Source organism: Anomaloglossus baeobatrachus, chromosome 10 (assembly GCF_048569485.1).
Source record: "Anomaloglossus baeobatrachus isolate aAnoBae1 chromosome 10, aAnoBae1.hap1, whole genome shotgun sequence".
Taxonomy (NCBI): Eukaryota; Metazoa; Chordata; class Amphibia; order Anura; family Aromobatidae; genus Anomaloglossus; species Anomaloglossus baeobatrachus.
The window spans coordinates 131,581,235-131,599,015 of NC_134362.1; the positions used below are offsets into that span (position 1 = coordinate 131,581,235).

Consider the following 17,781-nt stretch of genomic DNA (forward strand, 5'->3'; position numbering starts at 1 on the left):
ATAATTTCGTCAGAACACTATGTTTATAAGATAAGAGGTTCTTTAAATAAATTCGACAAAATATGAGGTAGATGGATGGGTTCGCCCTTGACCGGAGGATCACCCAGCTCCCTAGTTGATAGCCTACAGTCGGTACTAGCGTGATAATAACTAATGATGCTCCAATGGGTGGAAAGGAGAAATATGTGATTTATGATATACTGTATTGGGGAGATAACGAGATCTCTGTAATCTGGGTTGCACTTCCCTTATTGGTATGAGTTTTTTGCCTCAGAATGGATGTGTTTCGCGTACTGACACCTCTGCAATGATTACTGTGCTAAGGCCAGATTGAAAGTAATAGATGTTGATTTAATTGTTGCTGCTTTATTACCCTGCTTATCAACCAGTATACGTGTATTTTTTTTTTACAGTACAAATTGCTGACTCATCCTATAATGTAATGTCTTACTTAACCTTCAATAAAACGAGTTTAAAAAAAAAAAAGAAAAATCAAGTAATTCCATCAGGTGTTCGTTTGGTGAAGTCTTTACTCTGTAAAAGACCTGTCTTTTTTTTCTTGCTGTACAATCCAAATCCTCCAAAACCTATGCACTTCAAAGTGAAGAGAGAAATATTACTTTTAAGCCATACCGTTCAAACTATTATATTTGATTACTCAGTCCAGGGCCGCCACTAGGAATGTCAGGGCCCCATACTTGAAAAATTTTGGGGCGCCCTCGGTACTCCGCCCAGGCTCCACCCCAGCTCCGCCTCCACCCCTCAAACCTTCCACATTCTCACTGCCACTCTTGGAAAAACATGTGTGTGATTTTTTATATATTATATATATATATATATATATATATATATATATATATATATATATTACACCCCCCTGGGCACATGCGGGTATATATGTTCCCAGCCTGATTTCTGACCCTTCCTGGTGTATATGTCCTCCTCCCGGTGTATATGTCGACAGATTGCTAAATCATATACATCATGTAGGAGACGCTGAAGGCACGTACATCACAGGAGGGACTGGGAGCATATATATACTGTATATATATATTATATATATATATATATATATACACACACACACACACACACACATCACAGGAGGGGCTGGGGGTATATATATACATCACAGGAGGGGCTGGGGACATATACACACATCACAGCAGGAGGGACTGGGGGCATATACCCATCACAGGAGGGGATGGGGCTCGGATAGCTCGTGATAGCTAGCAAGAGCATCATTACAGTCGTATGAAAAAGTTTGGGCACCCCTATTGATGTTAACCTTTTTTCTTTACAACAATTTGGGGTTTTGCAACAGCTATTTCAGTTTCAAATATCTAATATCTGATGGACTCAGTAATATTTCTAGATTGAAATGAGTTTTATTGTACTAACAGAAAATGTGCAATCTGCATTTAAACAAAATTTGACCGGTGCAAAAGTATGGGCACCTCAACATAAAAGTGACAATATTTTGTAGATCCTCCTTTTGCAAAAATAACAGCCTCTAGTCGCTTCCTGTAGCTTTTAATGAGTTCCTGGATCCTGGATGAAGGTATATTTGACCATTCCTGTTTACAAAACAATTCCAGTTCAGTTAAGTTTGATGGTCGCCGAGTATGGACAGCATGCTTCAAATCATCCTACAAATGTTCAATGATATTCAGGTCTGGGGACTGGGATGGCCATTCCAGAACATTGTAATTGTTCCTCTGCATGAATGCCTGAGTAGATTTGGAGCGGTGTTTTGGATCATTGTCTTGCTGAAATATCCATCCCCTGGGTAACTTCAACTTCGTCACTGATTCTTGCACATTATTGTCAAGAATCTGCTGATACTGAGTTGAATCCATGCGACTCTCAACTTTAACAAGATTCCCGGTGACGGCATTGGCCACACAGCCCCAAAGCATGATGGAACCTCCACCAAATTTTACTGTGGGTAGCAAGTGATTTTTTTGGAATGCTATGTTTTTTTGCCTCCATGCATAACGCCTTTTTGTATGACCAAACAACTCAATCTTTGTTTCATCAGTCCACAGGACCTTCTTCCAAAATGTAACTGGCTTGTCCAAATGTGCTTTTGCATACCTCAGGCGACTCTGTTTGTGGCGTGCTTTCAGAAACAGCTTCTTTCGCATCACTCTCCCATACAGCTTCTCTTGTGCAAAGTGCGCTGCATTGTTGACCGATGCACATTGACACTATCTGCAGCAAGACGATGCTGCAGGTCTTTGGAGGTGGTCTGTGGATTGTCCTTGACTGTTCTCACCATTATTCTTCTTTGCCTTTCTGATATTTTTCTTGGCCTGCCACTTCTGGGCTTAACAAGAACTGTACCTGTGTTCTTCCATTTCCTTACTATGTTCCTCATAGTGGAAACTGACAGTTTAAATCTCTGAGACAACTTTTTGTATCCTTCCCCTGAACAACTATGTTGAATAATCTTGGTATTCAGATCATTTGAGAGTTGTTTTGAGGAGCCCGTGATGCCACTCTTCATAGGAGATTCAAATAGGAGAACAACTTGCAAGTGGCCACCTTAAATACCTTTTCTCGTGATTGGATACACCTGCCTATGAAGTTTAAAGCTCAATGAGGTTACAAAACCAATATAGTGCTTTAGTAAGTCAGTAAAAAGTAGTTAGGAGTGTTCAAATCAAGAAATTGATAAGGGTGCTCATACTTTTGCACTGGTCAAATTTTGTTTAAATGCGGATTGCACATTTTCTGTTAGTACAATAAATCTCATTTCAATCTAGAAATATTACTGAGTCCATCAGTTATTAGATATATGAAACTGAAATAGCTGTTACAAAAACCCAAATTGTTAGGAAGAAAAAAGGTTAACATTAATAGGGGTGGCCAAACTTTTTCATATGACTGTATGTTAGTTTCTTAAAAAATTGAGTTAGCTGTGATGCTGTGCTACTCAATTGTAATTTTTCTTGTTGGTCTCCATTGGAAACATGCCTCTGTACTGTGTAGAAGAGAATGGCAAGCTCACCATTTGTTACTTCCTGTGTTTAAGTGTGGCTATACACATACACACACAAAAGTATTTTAATGTGTATTAGCCATACACAAGTCCCACATTTTGTTGATGTCTTATTCAATGGAATATAAAAAAATGTATTTTTACCCATGTCCTTGTTTATATAAAGTTATATTGAATAAGTAAAAACGGGTATTGCTCTTTATCTGCATTTCCAGACCCATGGTTAAGAGTGATAATAGCCTTATACTAAAGCTCCAGAAGCAAGGACTAGGGGAAACTATATGCAACTGGGTAAGGAATTGGCTAAAAGATAGGAAACAAAGATTAGTAATAAATGGTACATTATCTAAATGGGCTATAGTCAGCAGTGGGGTGCCACAGGGATCTGTGCTAGGACCGATTCTTTTTATTCTCTTTATTAATGACCTTGTGGATGGGATTGATAGTAAAGTGTCAGTCTTTGCTGATGACACCAAACTATGTAGGATATTAAAAACCGACCTTGATAGTACAATATTACAAAATGATCTGGATAAGATGTCAGAATGGGCAGATACTTAGCAAATGAGATTTAATGTTGATAAATGTAAAGTAATGCACCTAGGACGGAGTAATCCTATAACTGCATATACATTAAATGGAAGTAAACTCGGGACTACAGAACAGGAAAAGGAATGGGTATTCTCATTACAAATAGGCTGAGCAGCAGTACTCAATGTCAAGCAGCAGCTGCTAAAGCAAACAAGATTTTAGGGTGTATAAAAAGAAAAATTAGATCCCGTGATCCCAACGTATTGTTACCACTCTATAAATCACTTGTAATGCCACATATGGAATATGGGATCCAGTTTTGGGCTCCACATTTTAAAAAGGACATTCAGAAGATAGAGTCAGTTCAAAAGCGGGCGACTAGACTACTACAAGGAATGGAAGGCCTCCCATATGATGAGAGGTTGAAAAAGTTAGATATTTTTAGCTTAGAAAATAGACATCTCAAAGGAGATCTCATTTATATGTATAAATATATGTGTGGTCAATATAAAGGACTGGCACATGACTTTTCCTTTAAAAGACAATACTAAGGACCAGGGGCATACACTGCGAGTGGAAGAAAAGCGATTCCGGCAGCTAAATAGGAAAGGGTTCTTTACAGTTAGTGCAGTCAGACTGTGGAATGCCCTACCACAAGAGGTAGTAATGGCAGAAACTATAACATCTTTTAAAAAAGGGCTGGATGATTTCCTCAGTACAAATAACATTGTAGATTATAATTGACTTAGGGACAAAATGTAGAATTGGTGGAGGAAGGTCTAACTAGATGGACCTAGGTCTTTTTTCAACCTAAGTAACTATGTAACTATGAAATCCTTTTACTATTCTCTGACACTAGCACTTTTTGTTATGTTGAAACTGTTAAGCTGTCAAAAGAATGTGAATTGTTTCAATATATTTCACACAGAAAAAAATGTATTTAATATTTCCACAGCATAGGACACAATGAGATTATTGGCGTATGTCAAGTAGGCAGCGGCTCAGAATGCTTGGGTCGGGATCATTGGAGTGAAATGCTGTCATATCCTAGAAAGCCCATCGCCCACTGGCATCCACTTGTTGAGGTAAATTTGGCGACAGCCTTTTGACTGCTTTTTCTATCTTTTCTGTTATGATTGCAGCACAATACTTTGTTTCCTTGTGTAGTATTGTTTTGCGCCTTGTAAAAAAAACTAAAACTTCCAGAAAAAGCACTTAAAAATGGTAAAAAGAATGCACAGACGGTATGCACTGCAATGTCAAAATGACGTGATATGCATGTATTAAGACTTTATAAGTCTCATTTAACCCTTTCAGGCTCTCAAAGCTGTGAAGTGGCTAAAAGAAATTACATAATCATTCTAAAGTAAACTTGTTTTCGGAACCTGTATTCCAAAGAAAACAGACCACTAGCATTTTCCTGACGTGTCTTTTGCTTCAAAGACTCACTGGATGTGCTGATGTCTATACGCCTTGTGCGGATCCTAGAATGAGTTCAGACATTGCAGATTTGATGCAGATTTGTGGTGTAAAGTATTCACCAAAAACAGAAATGCATATGAAATAAGGTTTAGAAAAAGACCTCCTTAATGCAGTTGCAAAATCGTCATTTAAAGAAACTAAATTTTACTGCACAATTTGAGAAAAAAAATCTGCCAAGTGAGACTTGAACCTTGCAGTGCTTTTTTATACCCATATTTTAATACTAAAGGGTAGAAAAAGAAATACAGCACTCCTGGGGTTATGATTGGTGCTTGGATAGAATTCAACTATGTTTTAGCACAAAAATGAAAGAATCTTAAACTCAAAAGTCCTACAGCACAGGGGTAAGGCGCAATGTGGGACCTGGGTGACATGCAAATCGCCTGGGAATCGTGGTTAAACAGTGCTGTGGAGGGTGGTGGTCTAACTGATGCCCAGGCTGTTTGCATGTCACCCAGGTCTAACTTTGTGACTTACCCCTGTGCTGTAGCACAAAGCCACCAAAATCTGGAACCACGTACCCCACAGGGCGTGTGACAGTGTATATATGAGGAAGGTCAGTTTGACTCAAACATGAAATAATAAGGAATTGAACACTTCACTACTTTGGATAGAATAAAGGGTTAATTTTTATTCACTTTTAAAAGCCGGATTCTTTCATTGTAATGTTAAATGGGTTATCCAGAACTCTTAAATATTGATAACTATAGGCCTAAGAACTTCCAAGCAGTTGATTACTGCCTGCCTTTTGTGCCCAGTGCTGATCTCTGCCGACACAGAAAGGTCACAGACCACTCCTGCCAGTAATTCAGCAGCCTCTACTGATGTCACGTTGATGTTCTTTTGATGGGGTGTGATTGCCAACATCATGCTGATTAGGAGGTAGAAGGAAAATTAGCACAACCGTCCAATTATAAAAAGTCTTCCTTTATTCTTGCATATTAAAAATTTTTTCAAATATGTTGATAAAACAACAGAAATGGATCCATGCCTGCAGTAAAGAGTCTAACGCATTTCGGGCAGTTTCCCTTAGTCATAGCCCCAAGCATTGTGACAAAATGTAACATTTATACACAAAGAGACCATTACCAACACATCTGTGATCAATTGCAAGGCAAATTATTCAAATGAACTTGACAGGTTTCATGACAACAAGTGTTTCAACAGAATAAAAAACAAAACAAAAACATATAAAGGAAAATTACTAGGCACACTCAATAAATATATGTAACACCCCTTTAATCTGCCGCTGAGGCAGAGTGTTCAGTAGTTCTCACCTTGATATGACGCAGTGCCTCTACCCGAATCTTGCTAGGAGCTCTAAGGGAATGCAGAAGAATCTTTGTCTTCTGCTAGGGGTCGATTCAGGAAACCTCTGCCCACGCTCCGTACACACTCACAATAACTGAGGTTAGAAATGTTAACAGGTTTATTTGCAGGAGGATGAAAGCTGGCAATAGCAGGGGAAAATCAAATAACAGTGAACAACAGGTAATGTTATGTAGTATTCTACAAAAATGCAGGAGGGGCTCTTTGCAATAGACCTAAAGGTTAGGGGTAATTCTTCCTCTTTAACCTACACCACACACTCTGCTGACTAATTACAATTTACCAACTAACAGCTGCAGCCTCACAAATGACAGTCCAAAATTAGGGCCCCAGTGGCCGCGGATGTTGGTGCACTTGCTGTATGTTGGTGCACTTAAAGTAATGAAGGCAGTATTTCCCCAGGGCTGGTCCTATACAAACTCACAGTGCAATCAAAAGTCCTCTTTAGCAAGGCCTTGTAATTTGCTCTAATACACTTCTGAAACTGTAGAACTACAAGTCACAGCAATGTCCTACTCACTTCTGTCTGCAGCAGGTCTGTTCTCTCAGACTATTCCACACTGGAGATTTTGGATTCAATGGCTTGAAGAGAGTAGTAGGTACCAGGGATGTTGAGTCGGTAAGCCAAACCTCCGATTCTGACTCAGACTCCACGACTCCGACTCCGACTCTAGATATATTGCTTATAGTTAAGTGAAAAATGTATTGTAGTACATGAACATGTGTATGTTAACATCACGGCAAGCACCCTGAAACACCGTGTCTGCAAATTGGGATTCTGATCTGGCATATATATCCTAAGTTATACAGTTAGGTCCAGAAATATTTGGACAGTGACACAATTTTCACGAGTTGGGCTCTGCATGCCACCACATTGGATTTGAAATGAAACCTCTACAACAGAATTCAAGTGCAGATTGTAACGTTTAATTTGAAGGTTTGAACAAAAATATCTGATAGAAATTGTAGGAATTGTACACATTTCTTTACAAACACTCCACATTTTAGGAGGTCAAAAGTAATTGGACAAATAAACCAAACCCAAACAAAATATTTTTAGTTTCAATATTTTGTTGCGAATCCTTTGGAGGCAATCACTGCCTTAAGTCTGGAACCCATGGACATCACCAAACGCTGGGTTTCCTCCTTCTTAATGCTTTGCCAGGCCTTTACAGCCGCAGCCTTCAGGTCTTGCTTGTTTGTGGGTCTTTCCGTCTTAAGTCTGGATTTGAGCAAGTGAAATGCATGCTCAATTGGGTTAAGATCTGGTGATTGACTTGGCCATTGCAGAATGTTCAACTTTTTTGCACTCATGAACTCCTGGGTAGCTTTGGCTGTATGCTTGGGGTCATTGTCCATCTGTACTATGAAGCGCCGTCCGATCAACTTTGCGGCATTTGGCTGAATCTGGGCTGAAAGTATATCCCGGTACACTTCAGAATTCATCCGGCTACTCTTGTCTGCTGTTATGTCATCAATAAACACAAGTGACCCAGTGCCATTGAAAGCCATGCATGCCCATGCCATCACGTTGCCTCCACCATGTTTTACAGAGGATGTGGTGTGCCTTGGATCATGTGCCGTTCCCTTTCTTCTCCAAACTTTTTTCTTCCCATCATTCTGGTACAGGTTGATCTTGGTCTCATCTGTCCATAGAATACTTTTCCAGAACTGAGCTGGCTTCATGAGGTGTTTTTCAGCAAATTTAACTCTGGCCTGTCTATTTTTGGAATTGATGAATGGTTTGCATCTAGATGTGAACCCTTTGTATTTACTTTCATGGAGTCTTCTCTTTACTGTTGACTTAGAGACAGATACACCTACTTCACTGAGAGTGTTCTGGACTTCAGTTAATGTTGTGAACGGGTTCTTCTTCACCAAAGAAAGTATGCGGCGATCATCCACCACTGTTGTCATCCGTGGACGCCCAGGCCTTTTTGAGTTCCCAAGCTCACCAGTCAATTCCTTTTTCCTCAGAATGTACCCGACTGTTGATTTTGCTACTCCAAGCATGTGTGCTATCTTTCTGATGGATTTTTTCTTTTTTTTCAGCCTCAGGATGTTCTGCTTCACCTCAATTGAGAGTTCCTTAGACCGCATGTTGTCTGGTCACAGCAACAGCTTCCAAATGCAAAACCACACACCTGTAATCAACCCCAGACCTTTTAACTACTTCATTGATTACAGGTTAACGAGGGAGATGCCTTCAGAGTTAATTGCAGCCCTTAGAGTCTCTTGTCCAATTACTTTTGGTCCCTTGAAAAAGAGGAGGCTATGCATTACAGAGCTATGATTCCTAAACCCTTTCTCCGATTTGGATGTGAAAACTCTCATATTGCAGCTGGGAGTGTGCACTTTCAGCCCATATTATATATATTATTGTATTTCTGAACATGTTTTTGTAAACAGCTAAAATAACAAAACTTGTGTCACTGTCCAAATATTTCTGGACCTAACTGTATGTAAAGGATTGTTAAAAATTCACATTTAACTTTTAGGATCGCTACTTCCAATAGGTGGTGCTGTGCTAGAGTTTGTCTCCATTCCCGGAGAGACAATTTGAATATTTTGCAGAGGGTCATGGCAGCTATAAGTTCCCTTACTTGAAGGCAGCCAGACTGGCTTGCAAAGTCTCCATAAGGAGAATAGTGTTCCCCCGTGATCCCCACATAGCTTTCTCATGAGCCAGATCAGACACCCCATACTTTGCACTGATGAGGGGCAACCACCCCAAAACACTGTGTCTGCAAATTGGGATTCTGATCTGGCATATATATCCTAAGTTATATGTAAAGGATTGTTAAAAATCCACATTTAACTTTTAGGATTGCTACTTCCAATAAATGGCGCTGCGCTAGAGGTTGTCTCCAGTCCTGGAGAGACAAATTGAATATTTTGCAGAGGGGCGTGGCAGCTATAAGTCCCTTTACTTGAAAGCAGCCAGACTGGCTTGCAAAGTCTCCATAAGGAGAATAGTTTTACCCCGTGATCCCCACATAGCTTTCTCATGAGCCAGATCAGATACCCCATACTTTGCACTGACGAAGGGCAAGCACCCCGAAACACCGTGTCTGCAAATTGGGATTCTGATCTGGCATATATATCCTAAGTTATATGTAAAGTATTGTTAAAAATAAACATTTAACTTTTAGCATCGCTACTTCCAATAGGTGATGCTGCGCTAGAGTTTGTCTCCAGTCCTGGAGAGACAAATTGAATATTTTGCAGAGGGGCGTGGCAGCTATAAGTCCCCTTATTTGAAAGCAGCCAGACTGGCTTGCAAAGTCTCCATACGGAGAATAGTGTTACCCTGTGATCCCCACATAGCGTTCTCATGAGCCAGATCAGATACCCCATACTTTGCACTGACGAAGGGCAAGCACCCAGAAACACCATGTCTGCAAATTGGGATTCTGATCTGGCATATATATCGTAAGTTATATGTAAAGGATTGTTAAAAATCCACATTTAACTTTTAGGATCACTACTTCCAAAAGGTGGCGCTGCGCTAGAGTTTGTTTCCAGTCCTGGAGAGACAATTTGAATATTTTGCAGAGGGGCGTGGCAGCCATAAGTCCCCTTAGGGTACCTTCACACTTAAGGCCCTGTCACACACAGAGATAAATCTTTGGCAGATCTGTGGTTGCAGTGAAATCATGGACATATTGTTCCATTTGTACACAGCCACAAACCTGGCACTGATTGTCCACAATTTCACTGCAACCACAGATCTGCCGCAGATTTATCTCTGTGTGTGACAGGGCCTTTAGCGATGCAGCAGCGATCCGACCAGCGATCTGACCTGGTCAGGATCGTTGCTGCATCGCTACATGGTCGCTGGTGAGCTGTCAAACAGGCAGATCTCACCAGCGACCAGTGAACAGCCCCCAGCCAGCAGCGACGTGCAAGCGACGCTGCGCTTGCACGGAGCCGCCGTCTGGAAGCTGTGGAGACTGGTAACTAAGGTAAACATCGGGTATGGTTACCCGATGTTTACATTAGTTACCAGCGCACACCGCTTAGCTGTGTGTGCAGGGAGCAGGGAGCCGCGCACACTGAGCGCTGGCTCCTTGCTCTCCTAGCTACAGTACACATCGGGTTAATTAACCCGATGTGTAATGCAGCTACATGTGCAGAGAGCAGGGAGCCGTGCACACTGCTTAGCGCTGGCTCCTTGCTCTCCTAGCTGCTGTACACATCGGGTTAATTAACCCGATGTGTACAGCAGCTACATGTGCAGAGAGCCGGAGCCGGCAGCACAGGCAGCGTGAGAGCTGCAGAGGCTGGTAACTAAGGTAAATATCGGGTAACCACCTTGGTTACCCGATGTTTATCTTGGTTACAAGCTTACCTCAGCTGTCAGACGCCGGCTCCTGCTCCCTGCTCGCTTCATTTGTCGCTCTCTCGCTGTCACACACAGCGATCTGTGTGTCACAGTGGGAGAGCGCCTTTGAAGAAAACGAACCAGGGCTGTGTGTAACGAACAGCGATCTCACAGCAGGGGCCAGATCGCTGCTCATTGTCACACACAGCGAGATCGCTAATGAGGTCACTGCTGCGTCACAAAAATCGTGACTCAGCAGCGATCTCGGCAGCGAGCTCACTGTGTGTGAAGCACCCCTTACTTGAAGGCAGCCAGACTGGCTTGCAAAGTCTCCATAAGGAGAATAGTGTTCCCCCGTGATCCCCACATAGCTTTCTCATGAGCCAGATCAGACACCCCATACTTTGCACTGACGAGGGGCAAGCAACCCGAAACACCGTGTCTGCAAATTGGGATTCTGATCTGGCATATATATTCTAAGTTATATGTAAAGGATTGTTAAAAATCCGCATTTAACTTTTAGGATCGCCACTTCCAATAGGTGGCGCTGCGCTAGAGTTTGTCTCCAGTCCTGGAGAGACAATTTGTTAACATCAGACATTTAATAATTTTTATGATACAATAATCAAGATATTTTGGTAAAACATAAAATATATTTATTGGAATACAACTTTAGAACACAAAAAACTAATAAATTGTAAATATGTTATACACACTATGTAATATACAATAGATTACATTTTTAATATATATATATATATATATATATATATATATATATTTTAATACATATTGTATTACATATTTACAATTTATTAGTTTTTTGTGTTCTAAAGTTGTATTCCCATAAATATATTTTATGGTCTATCTAAATATCTTGATTACTGTATCATAAAAATGATTAAGTGTCTGATGTTCACATTGTACTACAATACATTTTCCACTTAAATATAAGCATTATACTAAATGTTATTATTTAGTATGTTTTTGTTGAAAACTGTTTTTTGCCACTTACATAGTTTATTATATAGTGTTATATATAACACTATATAATAAACTAACACTATGTAATACACTATGTAAGTGGCAAAAAACAGTTTTCAACAAAAACATACTAAATAACATTTGTGCAGTGTATGAATTTGTTATAAGAAATAAAATTGCTTCCATCAGATCCTCCTTCGCAGATTACCTCAATAATCTGACCTAATAATTTTAAGGCTATAGAACAACCTCTCTACACTAACTTGGGTTAGATGCAAAGCCGTAACTACATGGGCATCATCTCTAACAATTTCCGGGTATACAGGAATTGCCTTATGCACAGTCAGTTTTGATGAAGGGTTGAATTTTTCTATTTCTTTGAGAGCAAGTGAAAAATTTCTGAAATCTAGTCAATCTGCTTGCTATAGGAGACGGAGTGAAATCTTTTTCCTTGCGGCAACCCTTTTCCTGCTCCATGTCATCCAAATACTTGTCAAAGTTAAACTCCTCATCTGATGAGGATGAAGATATGGCAGCAGTAGCATTATCAGACCCCAAGTCCTCTTGCGCCTGGCAGTCCTGTAGGCCACTCATCCTAACTGTTACCTCACTCAAAGCTTCTTTTTCTTTAGTAAGCTGTTGATCATCAAGCAGTATACGATGACTTGGGTTGACAAACAGCTGCCAGAAGAATTTTATTTTCCAATAGCTGTGTCTCTCCGTTTCATTGAAACAGAAATGCCATCTGCGATTAAACCTCCTCTTTGGGACAGGCAAAATAGCAAGTTCTTCCACTCCCTTATGAAAATGCCAGGAGTTAAATCCTCAGCTTGTAATTTTTTAGTCATGGTAAATGGGTGATTAAGCAATTCCTTCAATTCAGCCACCTGTGTCCATTGACCTTCATTTAATGTTACTTGAGGGTTCACCATATCTATAAGAAACGATTTTAGTTCAAGCAATCGCTCAGTCATTAAATAAGTTCTGCCTCACAGAGTGGATTGATCAACAATTGCCTCTTTCCCAGCACGTCTCTTCAAGATGGAATCAATTTTAGGGGTTCTGGCGGCAATAACCAACTTCCTCACTTTTCCAATTAGATTTCCAGCATGTCCGCCCAGTTTCACACATCTGGCTTTTCACCGGTTTGGCGAATGCGGCGCACACCAATACAGTACGATACAGTACAGTGGCAGCGCCGCAACTTCCGGGTCACATGCTCCGGTCACATGAAAGCATGTGACCGGCATTTGTCGTTCTGCCACTGTACTGTATACACTGTACTGGAGTGCGTCGCATCTGCCAAACCGGCAAAAATATGGATGTGTGAAACCGGGGTCCCTCTTGCAGACTCTCTCTTATTGCCACCTGCAGTGTGTGCACACAACACAGTGCATGTGATGAATATGAAAGTGTTTTGAAGCAGCTTCAGCAAAATCATCTAATCCTTAAGTATCATTCTTCTGTTGTAATATCTGTTTGTTCCTCAGTTACATGAACAGCACTGTGGCACCATCTCAAACATACTAAATCCTAAATTTTCTTCTAGCTGTTGTTCATTACTTTCATTCATCAGTTTAATTGTACTTATCAAGTTTGAAGCATTGTCCTTTACAATAGCAAGAACCTGCTCTTTTTTGAGTTCGTAGTCTTGCAGAACGTTTTCCACTAAGGCCTGGAGAAACTGGCTGGTGTGATGAGCTTTAGTATCTTTTACTGCCAGTGTCTTGCTAACAATTTCTTTCTTGTTACAAACATATCGAACATTGATGGCAAAATAATTCAGTGAAATGCAGTAACTCTGGGGATCCCAGCAAAGGCAATGGGTTTCAAGATAGGACATTCAGACACAGCATTTTGTGAGGATCCTCACAAAGAATGAGCATGTCAGTTTGTGTGGTGTTTTTCTAATCTGCTTTTGCTATTGAAAACATTATTTATGAGCTCAAAAACTTTCAGGCGATGCGGTTTTTTAAAAAGCTGATCTGCTTTTGCAGCTGACAAACGTATCCTCAAAAAACACAGCAAAAACGCTGTGTGTGAATGCAGCCTTAGATCAGGAATAGAACAGCCATTTATAGGACATTTCATAACTTTCCCAAATTCCTGTGAAAAAATATTCAGCACATTCTGCATTGAACTACTGTCCCCAATTTATTATATATTTTAGGAGTCAGAATCGGTGCATTTTATACTGACTTCGACTCCACCAAAATTAGCTCCTACTCTGACTCCGACTTCACGACTCCGACTTCCCAGCCTTGGTGGGTACAGCAGGCAAAATCCTTTTTCGGCATGGTAAACCTGGAGGACAGCAGCTCCTACTAATAGTGCATCCTGTAGCTTCAGTCTCTCATCACACAGAGTGGCAGCTTCACCCGTGCAAGATCGCTCCACTTATTTCCCCCCGTCCTGTTTCCTCCTCCCCCAGATTTGCAATGCACCTTGGGAATTTTAGTATTCTCCAGTTCAACCAAAGAAGCAACATCTGTAGAGGTGAATTTGGGTGGAACTCCATAGATGTCCAATAATTCTCCCTTTCAGTTAACAAATTATGCATCAAGATTAGTGATGAGCGAGTACTAAAAAGCTCGGGTGCTCGAGGCTCGGGCCGAGCATCCCAAGATACTCGTGTACTCGGCCCGAGCACCGAGCCCAATGTTATCCTATGGGAGACCCAAGTATTTTTGTGAAATGACCCCCGGCAGCATGTAGAAACTAGAGATGAGCGAACCGGTCCCGGTTCGGCTCGAGGCCGGTTCGCCGAACGGGGGTCCCGTTCGAGTTCGGTTCGACGAACGTTCGACGAACCGAACTCGAACGTATAGGCTAGAATGGGAGGCAATCACAAACACATAAAAATGCATTATAAATGTACACAAACAGTTAATAAACATTGCCATAACACTTACCGGTCCTCGCGATCCCTTCTGCACTCTGTCTCCTGCCGCTATTCCATCCGATGATCGCTGAATCCTCCCGGTGACCTGCACTGCCAGCAGAGATGCAGGACCTATCGTGACGTCAAAATAGCCATGTGACCAGTCACGTGGTTATTATCTCATTGGCTACAGACTGGTCACATGACTATGACACGTCATGTAGGACCTGCGAGTGCATCTCTCCGGTACACGGTGCACATATGTGTATCGCCGTGTACCGGCGACATGCTCTAGCACACGGTCGACTCCCCGTTCCGTTAGGGACCGGCTGACACAGCCGGTCATTAACGGAGATCACCGTTGCCATAGCAACGCAGTTAGCGGTGACGTCACCGCTAACCGCGGCTCCGAGAGCACCGTTGCTATGGTAACGCGTCTATCAGCGTTACCGCTAGCAGCCAGCAGTGATCACTCACGGAGTGAAGGCTGCACGCTGCTTCCCGATTGTAGTGATGATTGTAGTGAGGATGGAGGTTCCCCAGCCCCAAGTGATGAGCTGGTGAATCTCATCCTTCCTCACTACAATCGTCACTACTACTACACTAGTGATGATTGTAGTGAGGATGGAGGTTCCCCAGCCCCAAGTGATGAGCTGGTGAATCTCATCCTCACTACAATCGTCACTACTACTACACTAGAAAGAAAGAGGACAGAAGAGCAGGATCGTGGAGGGCTGACAGGGGGTAATAAAGATGGAGTCTCTAATGTGTCTGTGTATTTATTTCTATTAAAGTATTTTTTCTCTGTGTGGTGTCTTTTTTTTAACCCTTTATTGGAGATTCTTAATGGCCGGGTCAAACGTGCCTGACATTAAGAATCTCTGGCTTAATACTGGCTGGTAAAACAAAGCCAGTATTAACTCATGATTACCCAACAAGCCACCCGGCTCCAGGGCTGTTGGAAGAGTTGGATACAGCGCCAGATGATGGCGCTTCTATGAGAGCGCCATTTTCTGGGACGGCTGCAGACTGAAATCCGCAGCAGAGGCGCCCACAAACCTCGGGCTAACCTGTGCTGCGGATACCAATCCCCAGCTGCCTAGTTGTACCCGACTGGACACAAAAATGGGGCGAAGTCCACATCATTTGTTTTTTAATTATTTCATGAAATAAGTGAAATAATTAAAAAAAACGGGCTTCCCTATATTTTTGGTTCCCAGCCGGGTACAAATAGGCAACTGGGGGTTGGAGGCAGCCCGTGGCTGCCTGCTGTACCTGGCTAGCATACAAAAATATGGCGAAGCCCACGTCATTTTTTTGGTGGGCAAAAAACTTCTGCATACAGTCCTGGATGGAGTATGCTGAGCCTTGTAGTTCTGCAGCTGCTGTCTGCTCTTCTCCATACAGACAGACAGCAGCTGCAGAACTACAAGGCTCAGCATACTCCATCCAGGACTGTATGCAGAAGTTTTTTGCCCCCTGAAAAAATTATGTGGGCTTCGCCATATTTTTGTATGCTAGCCAGGTACAGCAGGCAGGTACGGCTGCCCCCAACCCCCAGTTGCCTATTTGTACCCGGCTGGGAACCAAAAATAAAGGGAAGCCCTTTTTTTATTATTTCATGAATTTCATGAAATAATTAGAAAACAAATGACGTAGGCTTTGCCCCATTTTTGTGTCCAGCCAGGTACAACTAGGCAGCTGGGGATTGGAATCCGCACCACAGGTTGGCCTGAGCTTTCTGGGCCCCACTGCTGCGAATTGCAGTCTGCAGCCGCCTCAGAAAATGGCATTTTCATAGAAGCGCCATCTTCTGGCGCTGTATCCAACTCTTCCAGCACCTGCCTGCTATACCTGGCTAGCATACAAAAATATGGCGAAGCTCACGTCCTTTTTTTGTAGTTTTTTGGCAAAAAAAATAAAAAATGCTTCCCTGGATTTTCCATTGCCAGTGAAGGTAACACCAAGCAGTGGGGGTTAGCAGCCAGTAGCTGCTTGGATTACCCTTAGCTAGCAATACAAAAAATGCAGCGGGAGCCTATATATATTTTTTTTAATTATTTATTTAAATAACTAAAAATAAAATGGGCTTCCCTGTATTTTGATTGCTGGACATCACAGTGCTGTAAAAATAAATCTTTAAAAAAATGACGTAGCGCTCCGCGGTATTTTTGATTCTCAGCGCAGATAAAGCAGACAGCTATGGGTTGCCACCCCCATCTGCCTGCCGTTACCTTGGTTGGCAATCAAAATACAGGGAAGCCCATTAATTTTTTTCTATTTAAAAAATAGTTAAAAAAAAAAAATGACGTTGGGTCCCCCCATTTTTGATAGCCAGCTAGGGTAAAGCAGACGGCTGTAGCCTGAAAACCACAGCTGGCAGCTTTACCGTGGTTGGGGATCCAATGTGGAGGTCCACTCAGGCTCTTTTTTATAATTATTTTATAAATATTAATAATTACACAATAAAAGTAGGGTCCCCCCCAAATTGGATCACCAGCCAAGGTAAAGCGGACAGCTGTGGTCTGGTATTCTCAGGGTGGGAAAGTCCATAGTTATTGGGCCTTCACAGCCTAAAAATAGCAGGCCGCAGGCACCCCAGACGTGGCGCATCCACTAGATGTGCCAATCCTGGCGCTTCACCCCAGCTCATCCCGTGCCCTGGTGCAGTGGCAAACGGGGTAATAAATCGGGTTGATACTAGCTGTAAAGTCACCTGAGATCAAGCCCAGCAGTTTGTGATGTCATGGCGTCTATTAGATACCCAACATCATAAACTGTCAGTACTAACAAAAACAAAAAATCGACAAAAGAAACTTATTTGAAAAAATAGTCCCCAAAACATTTCCTCTTTCACCAATTTATTGTAAGAAAAAAAATAAAGGGGTCCCACGACGACTCTGGACCGTCTAGAATATGGGGGGGAGACACTCAGGGAACGTATCCCCCATTTTCTAGGAGTGTGGACCCTTCATGTGAGGAGTGTGGGTGCAATGAATCTGCACTCACTCTCCCCGGGTCCACAGCAGCAGAGTCCATGTCGTAATGGTTGCTACCAAAGCTGCAATGCCCTGCTCATGAGGTAAGGGCATGCCTAATCAGGAGAACTACTGTAGAGGAAGCTCTGCTCACTGGTATATAGGTGCTCAGAGGTAATAATAGATAAAATTAGTGAGTAACCTCGGCACTCCAAATCTCCCAGACTAAATCAGTAAGTCACAATGGATAGTAATGCAAAATCACTTT

General features: G+C 41.9%; 1 protein-coding gene across 1 annotated transcript in view; it reads left to right on the forward strand.

The window, feature by feature from the left end:
• SYT9 (synaptotagmin 9) overlaps nt 1-17,781 on the forward strand; it is a 1,761,445-nt gene that overhangs the window by 1,520,705 nt on the left and 222,959 nt on the right. The window contains exon 6 of the mRNA XM_075325638.1: nt 4,491-4,620. Coding sequence (XP_075181753.1) covers nt 4,491-4,620 — 130 coding nt within the window. The remainder of the gene's footprint in view (nt 1-4,490; nt 4,621-17,781) is intronic.